Here is a 22,190-nt window from a genome sequence, read left to right on the forward strand (position 1 = left end):
CTGAGAACAATTTGTTTTCCTGTCCAGAGATCCTAACACCTAGACTAACTGCAGGATGCACAGCTTTATTTTCACAGGAGTTTAACAACATGATTGAAGTCAAGAGACACGTACAGAACACACAAGATCTGAAATATATTCATTTATGAGCTTTTGGAACTGAGCCCGCAAATAAACTAACCCACGCCTACTCCTTGTATCTTTTTAGATTCTTCTCTCTGACTAATAACTGGCACATCCCTCCAGCTGTCCCTCCAAAGCAATACTGAGACCTGGACTCACTGACTGGACTGTTGCTGAAGGAATGGCAGACTCAACCATGAACCACTGGTCTGGGCATGTCTTGTACCTGGCACTGGAGCTCTGATGTGGCCTGACCACTGGTGAGCAGTGGGTACCCTGGAAACTACAACCCTGGCAGAAATCAGCTGCCTGTTCACCAGCTCTGCCATTTAATAAGTGTGCACAGAATCAGGACTGCAGGCAAATGACTTAAACATCCTCTAAGAATTTCCCGTACATAAAACACAACTATACCACATGCCTACTTCACAAACGATGCAGCGATAAAGAATCTGCCTCCCAACACAGGAGACACAAGAGACTCAGTTTCGATTTGAGATGGGAAGATCCCCTGGAGAAGGAAATGGCAACCCACTCCAGTATTCTTGCCTGGAACAGAGGAGCCTGGCAGGCTACAGTCCATGGGGTCACAAAGAGCTGGACACGACTAAGCAGCTGAGAGCGAGCACACGCATAGCATATACCTTTATATGTTTTATAAATAATATAAATAAGTGCATACGTAACAATATATTCTGTCAAAATTGCTGTGAGATTTAAAGTGAAATAATGCACATAGTCTGTAACGTTCAGTTGACATTATGTAAAGAATGTCCAGCAGATAGATCCACTTTGTCTCCTGCTACTACCATGCTGTTCATGAAATAATAGCAGTAATGATAGAAATGAAATGAAGCTGTAGAATATAGAAAATACATAATTATAAGGGTCTTGTAAATTATGTTCCTTGAGATAATATCAATAACAGAAGTAACAATGATTTAGAGTGGGGACCCTGCTTAGGAAGAATTTTTTTAAGTAGGACCAACATTTAAAAGTTGCTAGAAATACCTTTCTCTAGCAATCAAAGAGGTCTTAGAGGGCTTCCCACCAGTAAGAAGGAAGTGATAGATCACGATTATGCCTGACACTAACATAATCTGTCACACTAAATTTGTCTTCTTCATTTGTTATGAGAAATTAGAAAAATGGGTAGGAAATGGCAGAGGCAAAGAAGAGCTGTGATGTCAGTAGTGAGATGAGGAGAAAGATGAGGCTTTAACACTTCATTCCCAACTTCCACCTGGAGCTGTTTTCAGAAGTCTTCTCAGGCATGTGTGCGTGCTACATCACTTCAGTCATTTCCGTCTCTTTGAGACCCCATGGACTGTGGCCCACCAGGCTCCTCCGTCCATGGGCTTCTCCAGGCACAGATACTGGAGTGGGTTGCCATGCCCTCCTCCAGGGGATCTTCCAGACCCAAGGATCAAACCTGCCTCTCTTACATCTCCTGGATTCCCAGGTAGGTTCTTTACCACTAGCGCCACACAAACAGCCTTCCTTTGCAGGGCTTAAGGGCCAGGTGACCTGAATCCAAATTATACTGATGTGTGATGGTGGACAAGTCACTTAGTCTCTCGTGGTGCAGTTTATTCATCCAAAAAACACAAATGGTAATAAACTTACTTTGCTAAGTATTGTAGTAAACAAATAAGTTAATACATAAAGAGCACTTAGAACAGTGCCCAAACATAACAAATGCTCTGTATGTTGTTATTAATACGAGTTATAAAGAGTCAAACAAACCCAAAGAAAAACAGATCAGATCTGTGGTTACCAGAGAGTGCAGGGAGGAGGGGGATATGGATGAAGGCAGTCAAAAGGTACAAACTTCCAGTTTAAGATAAATAAGTACTAAGGATAGAATAGACAACATGGTAAATACAATTAACGCTGCAGCACAGTATATCTGAAAGTTGGGAAAACGTTAAACCCTAGGAGTTGTCTTCATAAAAAATTTTTAAAATTTCTTTTCTAAAATTAATTATTTTAATTGGAGGTTAATGACTTTACAATGTTGTAGTGGTTTTTGCCATACACTGACATGAGTCAGCCACGGGTGTACATGTGTCCCCCATCCCAAAACCCCCCTCCCCCCTCCCTCCCCAGCCCATCCCTCAGGGTTGTCCCAGCCACCGGCTTTGAGTGCCCTGTTTCATGCCTGTTTCAGGCACTTGGACTGGTGATCTATTTCACATATGGTGATATTCATGTTTCAATGCTATTCTCTCAAATCATCCTACCCTCACCCTCTCCCACAGAGTCCAAAACTCTGTTCTCTATATCTGTGTCTCTTTTGCTGTCTCACATATAGGGTCATCGTTACCGTCTTTCTAAATTCCACATATATGTGTTAATATACTGTACTGGTGTTTTTCTTTCTAATTTACTTCACTCTGTATAATGAGATGATGGATGTTCATTAAACTTACGATGATTACTTCATGACATACCTAAACCATTATGCTGTACAACTTAAACTTATACAGTGCTATGTGTCAATTATACCTCAATTAAACTGGAAGAAAAATAAAACGATAAAACAAAATAAAATAATAAAATAGGGGTAAGAGGACCCAGGAACTGGTTGGCCTCAGGTCAAAGGTGAGATGGTACAATTTAGCCAAGAGAGCCCAGCTCAGGGTGGCCATAGGAGGACCACCATCAGCATGCTCAGCCTCACATAGCCCAACTTCAGAAGGCGGAATGTGCACTGTGATTTAACAAAAATTTAATTCAAAGGCGGGGGTAAAGGTCAAGCCCTGTCACAATAGATACAACCATGAAAAAGGTCAGAGGCTTATTCAAAACAAGTTCACACGAATCTAGTGCAAAGTTCTAGCATCAAATACAAACCCAATTTCTGTAGTTGCTTGAAACTCAAGTTAGACTTCGACTCCTAGAAAGAAAAAACAACTAGATTTTAAAATATGGACCAGGCACTTACAAAATACAGCACTCAAAATGCCATCCAGATATAACTAAGAGGATTATGTTATAAAAAGAGCCGTTGAGAATCATTAACAAAAAGCATTAACAAAAAATAAAATATCCTTTAACACAAACAAAAGCTCTGCTGTCCCAGATCCATTTGTTCCTAATTTAATTACTCTCCAACTCTCTTTTTCAGGTGATTTCAAAAAATGAGCTTTCTGTGATTATGAGAATACATCTTTACGACCCTAAAGGTTATCATTCTTCTCTAATTAAAAGATGAACTGTATCAATAAAGTAGCTCACCTTTTTTTTTTTTTAAATCTGTGAGGATCACTTTATGAGAATAAAGACAAGCTAAGCTTGAAAATACTAATGATAAATCTTAGGTATTTGTGAGATCTAGGTTTCAAAAGATGAAGGAAATAATTCAGTGACCTCTCTTCCATGGTGGCTGTAAATAAGATGGATATTTACAGAAGAAAGATTACTCTATTAAAGAAAAGGCATTCCTTATACAATTAAGTTCAACAGAAGATTACTCATCCCCTTTGTAGAACACCAGGCGTGTGTCTGACTCTTAAGACCCCAAGGACTGTAGCCTGCCAGGCTCCTCTGTCCATGGGATTTTCCAGGCAGGAATACTGAAGTGTGTTGCCATTCCCTTCTAGGGAATCTTCCCAACCCGGGGATCAAACCAGAGTCTCCTGTTTGGCAGGTGGATTCTTTACCACTGAACCACCTGAGAAGCCCAGGAAACCACAAGTGTCTGCTCGATGTCTTTTTTTTTCCCTTTGGTTGAGCTGGTTATTGTACACCTACTCATACTAAATGAACTTAGACCATTTATAAAGACTATGTTATCACTGAACTTTAGTATCATCAGATTAACTTCAGTGGAAGAATTTCAGAGTTCCTCTGCTTATCTTTGACTCCAGGGGGAAATACAATGTATGTGAAAGAATAGACATGTGTACAAACCATACTAGGTGAAGGCATATGTATGTATGTGTGTGTGTGTATACAACATATGTCGAAGTAACACAAAATATCAAAAAACTATAGGAACCAATCATTTAAACTTCACTGTGAAAAAAAAATATTATTAAAAAAAAATGCTCGACTTTATTTTCTCTGCTCAGTTCCCAGAAGGACAAGTGAAATAGCTGAAAGGCAAATTGCAGGAGGGCAGTGAATGAAGAGCCAAGACCCAAAAAATATACCACCTGGTTATTTCTGTAACAGAGACACACAGATGCAAGATATACAAAGACCCATGCATGGCGAAGTCCATACAGATCTTCCTCGTATTCTAGCATCTAGCCAAGGAGAAAACTGCTGGAGCTGGAGGAAATGAAAACGTCAGGTAGAAAGGAATAGATTAAGAAAATTTTACAAACCCCAATCTCCTTGAAAAGAGGCAGAGGGAGTGGGGCATCTCGGAAACTGACAATGTGGTTCTCATCCCATCTTTGCCTATTCCCCTCATTCTCACTTAGCTGACTCCCTATGAGCAGGGCAGGAAGTCAAAAAAGCAGCAGCCTGAGGCGATCCAACCAGTCCATCCTAAAGCAAATCAGTCCTGAATATTCATGGAAAGGACTGATGCTGAAACTCCAAAACTTTGGCCACCTGATGTGAAGAGCTGACTTACTGGAAAAGACCCTGATGCTGGGAAAGATTGAAGACAGGAGGAGAAGGGGACGACAGAGGATGAGATGGTTGGATGGCATCACCGACTCAATGGACATCAGTTTGAGTAAGCTCCGGGAGTTGGTGATTGACAGGGAGGCCTGGCGTGCTGCAGCCCATGGGATCGCAAAGAGTCTGACACAACTGAGCGACTGACCTGAACTGAGCTGAGGCTAATGTAAATGCAGGCTACCTAGGGGCCAAAGGGAGCAGAGAGGTGCTGGGGTGATGGCCGAAGTGCTGAAGTCAGTGTTGGTTTGCTTGAAACCACTGAGTTGAAACAGCACATACGCGAGGCACTGCCCCTCACCTCGGAGACGTTTTGAAAGTTGAGGGAGGCATAGAAAGGAGAGGGAGCCACAGTTCATGACTGCCCTCAGAGACAGCGGGGCACAGAGATCTAGAGTGTCCCCACCTCCAGGGAGCTTTGGCAACAGCTTTGTAATGACACAGAACTCGTCTCCAAAATCTATTTCAATTGCAAAAGAGATTTTGGAAAACACTCAGACTTCTAGTTTGGTGTGGAAAATATCATTCAAAAACAACTATAGAAATGTTAAAATTTTCTTTTATCAAAAGCTATTTTACATTTCAATAAAAGAACAGGAGTCAAATATGGCTTAAAGGTCCAGATAGAATATTGTTTCTATTCTGAGAGAAGATCAAGTTGCAATTTTCAGAAACTGACCATGTATTCACGTGTGGGTCAGTTTTGTGTCTGACAGGGAATGCACATCCCAACATTTGAGGCATGGTGCCTTAAGACAGAAAAATGCCAACAAAGCCCTTCAATTCCAAACCCTTGCATTATATATGTCCCCAAATATTTAATCACTTTTACATCCGGCACCATAAAAATCTGTGTAACAAAAATATGTAGGGGGTTTTTGTTTTATCTGTTTTTTTTTTAAAACACAAACATATGTCTTGTCCTTTGTTTCATTAACACTCACTGCTTTCAGTACCTAATACTGCAGAGAAAATAACTATTTTACTCAAGAAGAATCCAAAATAACTATCAAGAATATGAGCTTTTACATTAAAAAGAATGAAATAATGCCATTTGCACCAACATGGATGGACCTAGAGTTTACAACAGTAAGTGAAGTTAAGCCAGAAAGACAAATAACGTACCACTTATATGTGGAATCTAAAATATGACACAAATAAACTTATCTATGAAACAGAAAAAGACTCACAGACATAGAGAACAGGCTTGCAGTTGCCAAGGAAGAGGGGGGGATGGACTGAAAGTCAGATGTTAGCAGAAGCAATCTGGTATATATAGAATGGATAAACAGCAAGGTCCTACTGTATACCACAGGAAATAATATTCAGTATCTTGTGATAAATCATAATGGAAAATATGAAAAAGAACATACACATAACTGAATCAGTTTTATAGCAGAAATTAACAAAACACTATAAATCAGTTCAATTCAGTTGCTCAGTCATGTCCGACTCTGTGACCCCATGGACTACAGCATGCTAGGCCTCCCTGTCCATTTTTTTAAACTACAATTAAAAAAAATTTTTTTTAAGACCGAGTTATTACAGTAAATAAGTGACAACTGGGCACCCAGGGGCCCAGCACCCTCAACCATTTGCATACATGCAAATTCAGAACCCAACCTTCCCTCTCCCTCCCAAAGGAAAATACCTTTTAGTAAAAGCATTTCGAACCAGAACCAGGAAAAATCAAAAACATAAGGAAGGGATGTGCTGTGATTTATTCCTTTCACTCTACCTTTTCCCGAAGGTCCAGATGCATCACTGATCTTAAAAATCTGTCCATGTCCTCCTCCCTAGGGTCAGTCACCCGCCAACTTCAGGCTTTAACGGACTGTTCTGGCCTCCGACTTCATCCTTCCAAGACTCAAGTCTCCCTGTTCAAATGCCTCTGGGGCCCTAGATACACTCTCTCCTCAACCCTCAGAGTTCCCACACCTTCATTTGCACCTTCATTTCCCAATACCCCCTCCTCCAAACATCCTAGGCTGCAGTCCCATTACTGACGTCCCGTTTCCTGAATTCACAGTGCACGTGTTCGCCTGGGAGCACCCTCAAATTACTGCCACCCAGCCCACTCCTTACTTGCCTCCACACCCGCACCATCTCTTCTGCAGACGCTACCATTTCCCTGCTCTCTGGGCCCAGCCCCACCACCCGTGTCTTTAAGGACTGCATCCATCAGTTAACCCATCTTCTCCTTTAACGTCAACCTCTCCCTCTCTATGTCCATTGGAAGCAAAACCAACAGCCTGCCCACGATCCCCTCCCAGCACAATCCTTGTGCTCTCAGCATCACTTTCTTTTACTCCTGGGAAGAGCCAAACTGCTTGACCTGCCTCCCTGTCCCCCTCCTCTTTCCACGCACCCCTCCACCTGTTGCATTCCATCTTCCATCCCACCACTCCTGATGCTGCTATTCTGTGAAACATTATCGATACCCACTGTATCCAGGTAACATTCTCCTGGCACTAGGAAGGGAGAGGCAAAGTCAAACATGAGCTCTCTGAGTCAGAAGTTCAAGCTGATAGCTAAATTCAGCCCAGAGATATATTTTATTTGATCTGTGTTGCAGTTAAAAAAAAATGAACTATTTGCCAAAAATGCGAGATTCTGGAGACGACACACAAAAATCCGGATTATTTTGGCTTCTGTTAAAGAACCGAGAAACTCTGGCTGCACTGCTTCTTTCACTGAATGATAATCATCAGCCGGAGGGAGAAGTAGCTGCCCCTGGAATGGAGCCCTTGGCGCCTTCCTTCACTCACTGCCCGCCCCAGCAAACCTCCTGTGCTCATTTACTTTGATGGCCCCTGTGGGTAATGGAGTTTGAACACATGCTCTAGATCACTGCTGTCCGATAAAATAAAAATGTGTCACACACACACAACTGAAAATTTTCCAGCAGCCACACTTTTTAAATGAAAAGAAATGGGTAAAACTAACTTTAATCATATATTTTATTTAATCCAGTATATCCACGTTACTATTTTCAACACGCAAGTGATAAAAGAAATTAGTAGTAAGATATTGTACCTCCTTTTCTTTGAGCTGAGGCTTCAAAAATCTGGTGTGCGCGTTAACTTTCCACACATCTCAACATGAACTAGCCACTTCTCCAGTGCTCAGTAGCCAAGTGTCTCTGCCATATGGGATGGCGCAGCCCCAGATGCTTAGTCTCTGTGGTTGGTATTGTTTAGTTGCTAAGTTGTGTCTGACTCTTTTTCGGACCCATGGACTGTAGCCCACCAAGCTCCTCCGTCCATAGGATTTTCCCAGGCAAGAATACTGGATTCAGTTGCCATTTCCTTCTCCAGGGGATCTTCCCAAACCAGGGACTGAACCCACGTCTCCTGCGTTGCAGGCAGATTCTTTACCACTGAGCCACTGGGAAAGCCCCAGATGGTTAGTGGTTAGTTACAAAAATCGCCTTGCAATCAGAAATAGAGAAAATGTTAAGGAGAAAGAGAAAACAAGCAGGGCTAAGGATAAGGGAGGATGATGTCAAGGAGCAGGCAGGGTGAGAATTAGAAAACAGAAGAGTAAGCAGGGACAGAGAGACAATGAATGAACAGCCCTGGTTCAGTCCTCCAAGGGAAGAAACACCCTTGATAGGCAGAAGCTGTTGACAGGCAATGCTGATGTTCTGAAGGAGGCTTTGGTGTTCTAAAAATATGCTGAACATTAGACAGGTGGTCACTATGAAAAGCAACTGGCAGACCGTCTGAACCCCAGTTCACACACTTGGCACCTCAAGAGGCAGCAGAATGAGTCAGGCTAATAAGGGGAGGATTCTTGATCAAGATGGGATTATACTGGATGCTTGGGGCTGGTGCACTCCCCAGAGGGAGGGTATGGGGAGGGAGGAGGGTTCAGGATGGGGAACACAGGTATACCTGTGGCGGATTTATTTCGATATTTGGCAAAACTAATACAATATTGTAAAGTTTAAAAATAAAATAAAATTAAAAAATAAAAAATAAAATAAAGTAAATGGAGCTGAGGAGAAGTGCAATGAAGCAGGCAGCAAAGCGATCTTAAGCTAACATCCAAGGGGAGGTCAAGACTCAGAGATCATGAGGCAGGACAGGTCAACAGGCGTCAGTGATCCAGACGTGGGGGTGTAATTTTAGAGGCCAGACAAGGAGACTGGGGTGCAAAACAGATAGCTGGGGTCAGAGACCAGCAACAAGAAACGCATCCCCGAGCCAGACACCTCAGGAGGAGACATCACTCCCCCATCCCCCACGTGAGCACACAACGGTGGTCATATGCTCCCTTGTGCCCTCAGACATGAACCAGAATTAAAGCACAGGCTGAGAAAAGCCAATCCAGCAGCTGAGAGAAGAGGAGAGTGTCAAATACGTTTGCCAGCCATAAAAGGACTTGGAAACGAGAAGGCAAGAAGAACATCTTTCTACAACACAAAAGTGATTTTGAAACTTCTTCAAGAGAACTTATCTCTGAACAGCTCCAGCCCATCCATTCATCCCTTCATTCATTCAGCAACGGTTTAAAATGGTAATAAATGGTAATGGTATAAATAACAGTATAAAACGGTAATCCATTTTACAATGTTGATTCCATAGGTCCACTGTCCTAAGGCTTGCCAAATTCTATTCCAGCAGTGCAAAATAAGGTGCGATTGCTAATACAGAAGGGGCCTCTCTAAATAAAATCTGTAGGATTAGGAGGCTTGCCTTGATCCTAAAATGTCCAGAGTCCCATCTATCATGTGCCATAATTTTCCAGATTGGCTAGGGCCAAAAAGAATGGGAAATAAGGCTGATGTAAAACATCTCAAAAGAGATTTCATAGGAAAATTGTTCTCTCAAGAACATAATATGTGAGACTTTTAAATCTCATTATAATGAAAATGAAGTTTTCATGCTGCTTGCATTCAGACTAATATTGAATATGAATATTTGGAGACACTGGGGAAATTGTGGCCTGCTATTTTGCTAAAAAAAAAAAAATTCTAAGAAACTGGTATACATTGGAGGGAGAAATATATTTGCATACAATCTTGAATTGTTAAGGTTTAGTAATTACTTTTCACACCTGACTTATAAAAAACAATGTAAACTAGAAGAAAAAGTTGATAATGACAAAGACATCAAGATAGCGCATAAACCTCACCATGCAGGCAAAAATATAATAGTTTAAATGGTAGCAATAAAATCCACAAATAAAGACAGTAAAGTTTATTTGACAAGTGAAAAAAAATTACTTGAGGAACTTTATAGGAAGATAAGCTTATCATAAATAGGTATGCTTTGCACTGGATTTTCATGGAAATAAGCAAGATTACCTAAAGCAAGTTAAAACAGTATCTATTTCATTCACAAAAAACAACCCCCTCCCCCCAAAAAGCCAGTATTCAAACAATGGCCCTCAGATATCAAGAAAAGGTTTTATTTAGGATATTTGGTTTATTGAGGCAGGGAAATATATAGTTTTTAGTAAGTTTTCCAGGAAAATTAATAAGTCAAAGCAAAAAATTTTACATTTCAAAAAATTAATTTCTGCTACTCTAAAATTGATGTCTGCTATAAAGCTGTAAATAACTATGATTTAACTTAAAAATCCATTATCCTAACTTCTGAATCTGCAGATTTTATCAACGCTTCCAATGTTATCTACACATACTCTTTACTCATCATCAGTCTAGAGTTGGCAAACATTTTGATAATCGATATAAGTGAAAAAATCATACTACATGTTTCCTTGTGCCAAATATATATTATTAACCTTTAATTTTGTGAAATCATCCCCTATTTCCAAACGATGGAGCAACAGAAAACAAGAGGGAATATTTGTCCTATTTTCTTTACGAACCTGTTACTCCTACTTTATCCCTCAAAGTATTTATTCACTTTTTCATGATAGTGTGCACATATTTGCCAAAAGTTATATAAGATTTTTTCATTACTATTTAGAGAAGCTGTGATGTCACCAGTACTGCCTGGGTTAATTTTAGGCTACTTTTGCCACCACTGCAGGGAAAATAATTTACATCAAAGGACCAGCAACGCCCCTGTTGATTTTTTCCAGCCCCATTTACTTGCAATGGTGGCAGCGGCCAAACTTTGATAAACCATTCAAAAATAATTACAGCACTCAACTGCTAGTCTTTATTGAGACAAGTTTCAAGCCCATCTCAATTAACATATACCTGATAACACCTGCATTTATAAATACAAGATCCTTGTATATGTATGTGTGTGTGTTAGTCACTCAGACGTTTCAGACTCTTGGCAACCCCCATGCACCAGCCTGTCCATGGGATTCTCTAAGCAAGAATACTGGAGTGGATAGGATTCCTTTCTCCCAGGGATCTTTCCAACCCAGGGATCAAACCCTGGTCTTCTGCATTGTAGGCAAATTCTTCACCTTCTGAGGCATCAGGGAAGCCCACAAGATCCATAGCTCTACACAAATTCACCAGATACACCTGATATTGAAGGTTATAGGAAACAATTCCGCTCCAGAGCAAAGCTATCCTTCCATCTAGCCCTTTCTCTGGAATAACCTGATGATGCCAATATTTTTTAAGAATGCAATCACACATTGAACTGTACATCCTGCTCCCAAATGTCCTGAGATCTCACCCTCACTCTTTCACTTTGAAAAAGCTTTGGAAAAGTTTCTAACACTCCTTCTAGGAGCTTATTTTTTAGATTATTAGGGGGATTTTAGTAGTTTTAATTATTTACATTACTTTTTAAAATTTGTGCCTTCCCCAAGTCTGCTGCTGCTAAGTCACTTCAGTCGTGTCCGACTCTGTGTGACCCCATAGACGGCAGCCCACCAGGCTCCCCTGTCCCTGGGATTCTCCAGGCAAGAACACTGGAGAAGGTTGCCATTTCCTTCTAAGTCATGCTATTTTAAGTAAGATTAAAGACACCTGAAAAATAGATAGCAAAAATTACACAAACCACATTTTTTAAACTTTTTGATACAGACTTTCTTTAAAAGATCAAATAATTAATAAAGCCAGATTTACTTCATGTCTAGACTTAATCTTAGAAAGTACCTTCCACTTTTTATTGGAGCTTTCCTATGTAATTTAGAAACTTTATCACAAGGAACGGATATTCTTCCTACTGTGTTTTGAAACATTCCTATCCTGAAACATTTCATACCCTGAATATTTTACTCACTTTTTTCAAAATAATTTTTACTCCTCTATGAAAGCAATTTTAACAAAATGAATTTGAAAAAAATAAAGGATTAGCATTCATAAACACTGCAAACTTTTGTTAAAACACTTAAAAAATGCAACATATTCATGCCTCACTCTTTAACGGACTTTCTGATTCCAGCAAAGTATAATTTTAGTAACTCATCAAGACAGAATACATAAAATTGGCACATTTTTGATATGCACACAAATTGAGAAAGCATCTTTCCCAACTGTGTTGCAGAAAATGAAATGCATCTGGTATGACAATATGGCCCAGCACGTGAACTAGAATCAGTGGGAAAAAAGGGGTTTCTTTTTTCTTTTTTTTCAAAGCAGAACCTTTTAAATAATGCACATGCCCCAACAGCAAGGCATTATTAAGTCTGCTAAACTGTTTCAAAGGTATATTTGACTGAAAAAAAACACACACACAATAGCAAGTAGGCTGGCAGGGGCAAGGGAGGTAGACTGGTTTGTTCAGTTGTAATAATTATACAGCAGAGACTTCCAAATCTCTTTCCCAAGCAGTCCAAAATGATTTTTTTGCTTTTGCACCGTATCTCCACCCAGTCTCAGTGTATGCGCACATATGTTGTTGGGGCCTCGTGCTGGGCTAAGGGGTGGAGAGGTGGGGAGAGTGTTGCAGAACATGGCTAATGCCAGGAGCAAGCAGAGGACAAGAGAAAATTTGAGTAACCTGCTTTCTTTTGCAATGAATTTCCTTTTTTTGAGAGAAAGGGCTTTTTCTCTAGGCAATCTGAAGATGGATTTAAGGCTTTTAGCATCTTGTCTTTTATGTGTTCCCATCTGTGCTTATGAACTGTGAATAAAACTGAAATCTACATGTGCGACAAGCTCCCTCCCCATGCCCAAGTGTCTTCAGTGAGGAGGTGCAGGGAGAGAAAGGAAAGATCCCTGAGTCGGGCTGGAGGCCCCGGAGGGTGCTGCAGAGTTACACCTACTCCTGGACACCTTAAGGAGTCCTCGTCCAGCCCCAGGTTCCAGCTCCATTACTTCCTTCTCTCCAGAGGGGTGAGCCAGGTTCCTAGAGTTGGGCAAAGAGGCATTTAGGAGACTGAGGAATCCTCTCTGTGCATTAGTGAAAGAATGCTGCTAAAAACTGGATGTGGGACTCGTAACAGAAAACTGTCCACTTCTCAGGGCACAAGGTTTCATAAGCAGCAGATGCAGCGAATCAACAATTAAGCCTCAGGGCCTATTTTCCTGTCTACACTCCATCTATCACCTACTCTTTGAAAGATGGTTTAGCCTTTGTATTCCTCCTATGACTTCACTGACATTCTGGTTCTTTATAATGAAAAGCTTCTTTAGAACTATAAATGGTATGATCAATAATGTCATTTGTAAATGTGATATAAAAGATACGCAACGATGCATTACCGAGAACAAAGAACAAATTAATTCAGCTAATCAATCACAGAACAGATTCTAGGAAACTGGAATGTATTAATAGGCTAACTTACAAGTATTAATCAATAGGACTGAAGTTATCTCAGAGACATACAAAGTTCTAAAAGTGGTCAAGCGTAGCTGTCATGATGGAAAAACATTTTAGAGAATGACAAAACTTCTTTCTGTCATATGTTAACAATGTGACCTTGGAAAGATTCTTTAATTTCTTTGAGCATTGATTTCCTAACATATAAAATAGCAAGAACTTCTATCATGTAGGGCAGTTGTGAGGATTATATCATGCAAGTGCCCAGAATATTAATGAAGACACAGGTAATAATGTTTGCTTCATATTCTCTCAAATAGGTTTTTTGGTCTTTTGTATAGAATGTTCATATTTAAATAGCAGTATTTTTCAAATAAAGGTTGATAGCATCTGAAAACGTTTTGATAAAAATGAATATAGAGATTAATTCTTTCTATTGTTATGAAAATATCTTGCAATTCACTGAACTGCAAAATTATTTAGTAAGTTAACACTTGCAGAAATATGGTGTCTTTTAAAATGTTTTGATCATAAAAGTTAATAAAAACAAATGTAAACAAGTATACCAGCTCTAAAATTCTTATACATTACGATTACGTACATACTCAAAAATAAATAATTTTAAAATATATAGTATTCATCAACACTGAATTTAAAGCATCTTTGTAAAACCACCTCATTTTGGAGCCAGAATTAGGAGTTCTATTCAATTCTCTTTCAAGACAAAAAGGAAAGGTAGGTTCATTCAGGCTTTTTGTCAATACAATCTGTGCCTCCTCCTCTGAGAGTAACTGGAACCTTGTTCTAAACCATCAGGTATTTTCTAGAGCGTCAGTAACATCAGATTATTGAAGCAGTTGTGTTTATGAAACAAAGCGTACTAGCATTCTGGTTTACTTCCTGATTACACTAATACACTAGCCAATAAACTGTAAAAACTTCAACTGAAAGTCCATCTATTCCCATATCTTACCCTTCAACGCATGGCCTTATGTTTTTTGTGATGCAACTTCTCATCTAATTAAAGTTTTACTGTATATATCCCTAACCTAACTCATCAGAGTCAAGATAATGAGAATCAATATAAAATGTATTGGAATAAAAAAGTTCTTTAGGTCCCTGGCAGAATGCAACTTTCAAAATACTTGCTAGCATGACCACGATTTGATAAACATTTACAAAAGTACACCGCCTCTAGGAAACCCTACAAAACCGAGGGAGTAAAAGCCGCAGCTCAGTGGAACGTTTTACAGATTTTTACTTGACTATTGCCTGACCCAAGAGTCAACATGGTGTACAAAGCAGCGTAAATTGAACGCAACTACTTTAGATGACTATAAAACAGAAAAAGCCATAGGAACATCCGTGTGACTAACTCGGAAGAGACACGCTGTCCACTTGTTAGACAGCGATCCACTCGCAGCAGGAAGTTTTGAGAAGGGAGGGCGGGAAGATGAAGACTTTTGCGCTTAAAGAGTTTCCCCAAGACATGACCTCACGTTTGCCTCTTCGCATTTCTAATTTTCCCTGCAAGTGTGTTGGGAGTGCTTGCTTTTCCTTGGACAAGATGAGACTTAGCTAGACAGTCCTTTTAGGGGCTCTCCAAAAAAGTACGCATTTTATGTCTAACTTTATTCCTCTCCTATTGTGATGTGCTTAGTCGCTCAGTCGTGTCCAACTCTTTGCGACCCCGTGGACTGTGGCCCGCCAGGCTCCTCTGTCCATGTTATTTCCCAGGCAACAATGCTGGAGTGGGTTGCCATTTCCTTCCCCAGGGTCCTCTCCTATTGGGCTACCTTTAATACGTCCACTTTCATAGGCAGCTGAGAAAGCGACCCAAACAAGCTTCTAGCAGTAGGTGTTCTTTCTGTCCAAAGTCAAGTCAGAGGGCAAGTCAGAACTTTTCCCTCGCACTGTTTGATCCGCAGCACCCCTACCCGGCCCCTCCCGGGGTCCCGATTGCCCACCGCTGGAGGCGTGGCCCCGCGCGCCCCGGCTCGGGCCGCGCCCACCTGTCACTCACCCCGCTGCTGCCGCGCTCCGGGCCCTTCTCCGGGGTCCGCGGCTCTGCCGGGCTCGGGGCTGGCTCAGCGCGAGGCGGCAGCGGCGGCGGCGGCTCCAGCAGCTGCTCCAAGCAGGCGGTGCCCGGGAGCGAGGAACTCTTCTGATGGCACAAGTGCGCCGCGGTGCCCCGACGCCGCGCGCCCTCATCCCGGGCGCGGTCCCCCCTCGGGGGCGGCTGGGGCGAGGAGGACAGCGAGGATGAGGCGGAGGACGAAGAGGGAGCCGAGTCTGGGGAGCGTCCGCCGGGAGGCGTTGCGCTGGCTGCGGCTGCAGCAGTGGCGGCCCCCGGCCCCTTTCCCACGGGAAGCAGATGCCCGCGGATCCGGCGGCGCAGCGTGGACCCCGGCTCGGCCCGGCCGGTGCCGCCGGGCTCCAGAGGCTCCGGCGACGAGCAGCACAGATTGGGCTGCGAGGAGGAGAAGACGCGGTCCAGCACTTGCTTCCGTTTCTTGAAGCCGCTCCACCGGCTGCCCGCGCCACCCAAGCCAGCCGGGGCATCCCGCCGGCCCCCGGGGGGCGGCGGGGAGGGCGACGGGGTGTCCGCAGTGCGGCGCTCAGGGCCCCCCGCGCGCGCGGCCCCGCCGCCCTTGCTCTTGCCCACCCCCAGCTGCAGGTTCTTCCACAGCCGGGCCTGAAACGAGGACGCCGCCGCCGCCGCCGGCTCGGGCGAGCCCGCCGCGGCCGCCCGGGGCTCCATCCTCCACCCCGCGCTCCTCCTCTCCCCTCCTCCTCCTCCTTCTTCTCCGCCCTCTCGGGCTGCGCCTCCTCCCGGAGCCCCGCGGCGGCGGCGGCCGACGCAGCAGCACCAGCCGGGAGTGACCGGCGGCTTCGGGCCAGCGCGGGGGCAAGCCGCCCTCGCCGCCGAGGTTCTCCCGCCGCGGGACTCCGGCGGCGCCGGCGCCGCCTCCTCGCGCACCGACGGGGATGGGCTGTCGCTGCGGCCAGATCGCGGCCGCTGCAAAGTTTGTGGTTCCGAGCGCCGGGGCTCCAGGCCACTGGAGTCCCCCCTCCGCCCGCCCCCAGGCCGCGCCCTGGCCCCCTCTCCTCGCTGGCTCCGGACTTGGGGAGCAAAGCGCGCTCGGTCGTGCGCTCCCAGCCGCCGCGCCAGGGGACCCCGCAGCCGACGCCCTCAGGGCAGCACCTGTCAGCGGAGGGGGCGGCTGCTTCGGAACGGGGCGCGCGGGCGACTCATGCGACAGGGAGTCCTCGGCACGCCCGGGACCGTCCTCCAGCTCCCGGGTGGGAGGGCGAGCGAGGCGAGAGCCGGTTGGAGTTGGTTAGGGACCCGAGCCAGCTTGCTCCCCGGGAGCCGGCCACGGTTAGCTACCCACGCAGCTAGCTCTGGGCCGGCAGCGAGACGCGCCCTCCGACCATCTCGGTCCGTTCGATGAAGAGAGCCAGGATGGAAATCATGCGCCTTCCCTGGTTCCTGCGGAGCAGCCAGTGTCCACACCGAGAGGTGAACCCGCCCGAGTCCTGAGGCTGAACGCCGCTGCCTCCGCCCCGCTGCGCGCCCTGGGTCCAGGACCAGAGTTTGATTTCTTCTGCCTTGACTTCATCCCCATCCTCCCCTCCCCGCTCTTTGCTTGTGCCCTTAGTTTCTCCTGCAATCAGGGTCTAGAGGTTTCCGGGAGTCTGACAATAAAGCAAGTCCTGAAGTTGCAGGGAGTTTACCCGTGTCCCAAGACGTGGAGGATGCGCACTGCTTCTCATCCCATTCCAAACGCAGAGTATCTTGTTCTTTTCACCCAAGTGCGTTTTCCTTTCGTTACTTACAAAGCAAATGAGAAAGGCTCCTGCAGCCTTGGTTTCTCCCCAAATCTACTGCTCCAAGGGTCTTCTGAATCTCCTGAGAGAGTAGTAGGATCCCTTCCGCACGGCAAAATCTAGGAAACTCACAAGAGCCCTGGCACCATAATGCCTAATTCCAATCTCCGCTAGCTAGCAGTATGCCCTGGATGTATCACTCAATGCTTTAAGGTTTTTCTTTTTCTATTTGCTTACCTTTATAACAAATATTTATTGAGCACCTACTATATGTCAAGCAATATGATAGGCTCTGAGGATGCAGCTGTGAACAAGGCCAACAGGGCTCCACCCTCATGCAGCCTATCTTCCAGTGGGAGAATCAAACAATTTCTAATAGTGAAAAGTCCCATGGAGAAAATAAAACAGGGTACTATAACAAAGTGGCTGTGGAGGTGGGCTTGCCAGATCAATTGCAGGACACCCAATGAAATTTGAATTTCAAATAAATGATGTACAAATAATGTTTGAGTATGCATATGTCCCAAACATTGCATGCGACTTACTAAAAGACTATTTGTTGTTTATCTGAAATTCCCTGTTTCGTATTTTTATTTTCTACATCTGACAACCCCATACAGAAGGTGTTTTTGTTGTTGTTGTTTTGAGGTTATGTGTACATCTGAGAAGCTAAATTTTGAGTTGAGGTTTAATGAGGACAAAGAGCAGTCATTGAAAGATCTGATTACAGAGCATTCCAGGCTGAAGGAACAGCAGGTGCAAAGGCCCCAAGGCAGGAAGCAGCTTGGCTTGGCATGGCATGTTCAAGGACAGATGGAACTGCTGCAAATAATGTGGAATAAGGTGGGTAAGAGATGAAAGGAATAAGTGAGCAGAGGCCTGCTGGGGTGGCTCCTACAGCCATAGTAAGAGAATGAGTCTCCTGTAAGTGAAATGGGAAGCCATTTGAGGGTTTTAAGCATGAGTGATGAGATAGTACTAATGCCTGCCTTGCAGGGCTGTTCTAAGGATAAAGTGAAAAAGGACTTCACTCAATGCCTGAGGCTTTTCCACACGAGAGAGTTACACCGAAAATACCATAACCATAAAAAATTACCTCAATATAGAGCTACTGTGATAGCTCAGAAGAGAAACTATTTTATCCAGAAGTCTTCCCTGCAACATAGGAAAAAATATTCTAATACTAGTTTTTCTAGGAAGTTGTTAATGAAAGCACAGAGAAAATAAGTAAAGAAATAAAGGATTCTCCATGTCTGTGTCTCTATTCCTGCTCTGCAAATAGATTCATCTCTACCATTTTTCATAAGCTATACAGATGAATCTATTTGCAGGGCAGGAATAGAGACACATTTTATATATATATATATATATATATATATATATATATATGCATTAAAAACCGATATTTGTATTTTTCCTTCTGACTTCACTCTGTATGACAGACTCTAGGTCCATCCATATCATGACGAATGATCCAACTTCTTTCCTTTTACGGCTAATATTCCATTGTGCAACAGGGATGTAGATGTAGAGAACGAATGTATGGACACAAGCAGAGAAGGGGAGCGTGGGACGAACTGGGAGAGTGGCACTGACACATATACACTGCCACGTGTACGGTAGATGGCTAGAGGGAGGCTGCTGTACAGCACAGGGAGCTCAGCTCGGTGCTCTGTGATGACCTACGGGATGGAATGGGGAGGGGGAGGCTCTAGAGGCCGGGGATATATGTATACATATGGCTGATTCGCTTTGATGTACAGCAGAAACTAACATGACATTGTAAAGTAATTACACTCCAATAATAAAATAAAGAATTACCATAGAAAATTTAGAAGAAGTGATAATCACTTCCTACCAAAGCTCTATAAATAAGTCAAGCTTGTCATATTTACTGACATGGGGCCACAGACCCATAGTGATAACTACATGATTCAATCTTATATTCATGTAGTCTTTTAATGATGTGTTTGACTTTTGTAGCTTTATGTTTCCATTTTTCTGTTCTACCTAGTTTTTGCCTTGAACTCATTAACTCTGAGACTTCAGGTTCTGAAATCTACAATCCCAAATAACACTCATCCATCAAGGAGAGTTCATTTCTAGAACTTGAAAGAAGACAAGTAACTTTTCCTATATATCTAAAGTGGATTAGAAATTGAGAGGCTGCCCTACAAACTGTGCATTACATAAAATTGCACTGGATATGGCCTTTGCCATCAAAGGCCTTATTATATTTAAGATACTTATTTAAAAAAAAAAAAAGCTCTACAACACAGGGGTTCAGTGAATCCCTTGATCACTGAGGGAATACAGAGGAGTGAAGAATCACTTGTGGCTTGACTGAAGGAAGATTTGTTGGAGTCATGATCTGAGCTAAGATCCACAGCAGATGACAGAGTACACTAAGAAGACAGACTGCCACCAGCAAAAAGAAAGCAAAACTAACGGCACATAGCAAGCCTTCAGTAAATGTTAGCTTTTCTTTCGTTACAGTTTATGAACCATCTAGATATTTATAGAGCATCTACTGCGTGAATGAATATGAAATTAATATATGCATCATACATCGATATATAAGAGGTTGGGAAGGTGATGGATAAGGTAATATTTGAGTAGAAGCTCAAAGGAAGTGAGGGAGGAAATCTAAGGGCAAATTTTTCCAGGAAGAGGGAGGATTAAGTGCAAAGAGACTGAGGCAGGGACATGCTCTGCTTGAGGAACAGCAAGAAAGACAAAATAGCTGGAACAGAGAGCGGGAGAGAAGTGGAAGGAGAAACTAAGGCAGAGATGGCTAAAACCCACACGGCAGAGGACTCTGGTCAACAGTGAGGACTTTGGGTTTGGGAGGAAGGGAAGTCACTGGGAGCTTGGGTAGAGTTATCTGTGCTCCAACTTGCATTTTAAAAGACTCACTCTGGCCCCTATGTTAACAATAAAGTGCAGAAGGGAGGGGGTAGAACAGACTTTAGACAGGTCCTATTACCATAAATACATATGGGACAGTGGCGTCTTTGACAGAGGTGGCAGGTGAGAAGTGGGGCAGGTGGGGAAATTCTAGTTACAGGATGTTTTGAAGACAGAACTGAGACGACTAACCATAGTTTGAATGTGGGATACTCATGCATAATGCTAAGTGTTGTGTCCCTTACCCTATGCAATCATCACAGCAACCCCATATTATAGACGAAGGAACTAAGTATGAGGCATATTAAGTGATCTTACAAGGTCACACATTGAGTAATTAGCAGATCCCTGGTCTACCAGGTTTCAAAGCCACAGAACTTGTTTAATTTTAAGTGCATGCATAAATAAATAGAATGAAATAATTGAAGGAGGCCTCAGGAGACACACGGATCCATGTCCTTACCTTGGGTGAGCAGCAACCACAGCTTCCACTTGATGAGATCAAGGACATAAATGCAAGCCTCCAAACAACATGTCTGGGACTAATTGAGTTAAAGGGCAACTAAATGGCACTTACGGAGCCCTCTCGTCAGTGGGGCCCTGGCTCCTCTCCCAGCTCCTGGCACTGGCCCAGATGCCTGCAAGCCCTCATTTCCTCTCTCAGTCCCTGAAATGGGGACAGTGATATCTATTGGCTGGACCCACCTTACAGGGAACCGGTTAAAAGCCAAAAGGAGGCAGCGGTTTTAATGAGGAACGCCTGTCCGCAATAGTGAAGTTATCACCACTTTGGAACTAAAACCAAGAAAAGGTACCAGACTGACGTTCCTCCTCACATGGAAAAATGCTGCCATGTGGAAAGAAGCTCTTTGAACCCTTCCAAACCAAGGACCCAGTTGTCACAATTCACAAGTTGAGATGAGTGCTGACTGCACAGTCAACTCAACAAAATTCTGGTTCATGTGTAAACAAGTTTTTGCTTTTTTCTTCCTTGAAAGTTTTCTCAAAGTTCTCAAAGGTGGTTTAATATTAAGTAACTTCAGAGGAGCTGTTTCTTTTTTATACTATTTAACCTAAGCCACTTTTTATTTTGTTCTTAACCAGTGTGGGTTAAAAAGATTCTAGAATCCTAGGCCAAAAGTCCTGAATACTCATTGGAAGGACTGATGCTGAAGCTGAAACTCCAATACTTTGGCCACCTGATATGAATAATTGACTCATTTGAAAAGACCCCGATGCTGGGAAAGATTGAAGGCAGGAGGAGAAGGGAATTACAGAGGATGAGATGGTTGGATGGCATCATTGACTCAACGGACATGAATCTGAGTAAACTCCGGGAGGTGGTGATGGACAGAGAGGCCTGGCGTGCTGCAGTCCATGGGGTTGCAAAGAGTTGGACAGGACTGAGAGACTGAACTGAACTGAGGCCAAAAGATACTCTGAATTTTCTTTGTGGGAAGGACATAGGATTGTCTATGAGGCTTGAATTAGAGTGGGGGGACTTGAGGCTGTGTTTACATAATTTTTAAAAACTTAACTGTCCATATAAAAGAAGGAGAAAAAGGGGTTAACTGGAGATCTGGAGGAACCCAAAGCCTCCGCTGCCTGTCCCTTGATGCTAGTTCTGTTCTGCACAAAGTCAGAGGACATTGGCATTGGCCTGGCACCGCATGTGAGGGCTCTGTCACCACAGGTGGCATGTGGACCTCAATTTTTCACTAGTAAAGTGAACAGAAAAGGGCTAGTTCCCCTCTCAGGTCTCTTCCAGCTTAAAAATTATATATGCTTCTGAAGCAAATCTCCAACGTAAGATTAAAATCCATCTATTCATTTCTGGTCTGATTTCCTACTTTCAGTAGTGATACAAAGGCAGGTGCTACTGGGTGGGTATGGAAATAACTTCCTTTGACAGATGCAAAGTATTATATAGGGACTGGATCAACAGCAAGTTCATATTGTGCAGCAGGGGGAATCAGGTTCAATATCCTGTAATAAACCGTAATGGGAAAGAATGTGAAAAAGTACATATGTATACTCAGATATATATAT

The 22,190-nt window shown here is 43.3% G+C and overlaps 1 protein-coding gene across 19 annotated transcripts in view; it reads right to left on the reverse strand.

Annotated features, from left to right (window-relative positions):
* MCTP1 (multiple C2 and transmembrane domain containing 1) overlaps positions 1 to 22,190 on the reverse strand; it is a 721,660-nt gene that overhangs the window by 554,469 nt on the left and 145,001 nt on the right. For 16 of the 19 annotated variants that reach the window (XM_086413151.1, XM_086413144.1, XM_086413150.1 and 13 more), the window contains exon 1: positions 15,427 to 16,179. The exons of 2 other annotated variants lie outside the window; for them this stretch is intronic. In XM_086413151.1, coding sequence (XP_086269277.1) covers positions 15,427 to 16,164 — 738 coding nt within the window. In that variant the 5' untranslated portion in view covers positions 16,165 to 16,179. Of the gene's footprint in view, positions 1 to 2,979; positions 3,023 to 15,426; positions 16,180 to 22,190 lie in introns of those variants that run through there. One more of the 19 variants, XM_086413168.1, reaches the window with a different exon arrangement.

Source organism: Bos grunniens, chromosome 7 (assembly GCF_055505025.1).
Source record: "Bos grunniens cultivar Pamir isolate PY7600 chromosome 7, Bosgru_T2T1.0, whole genome shotgun sequence".
Lineage (NCBI taxonomy): Eukaryota > Metazoa > Chordata > Mammalia > Artiodactyla > Bovidae > Bos > Bos grunniens.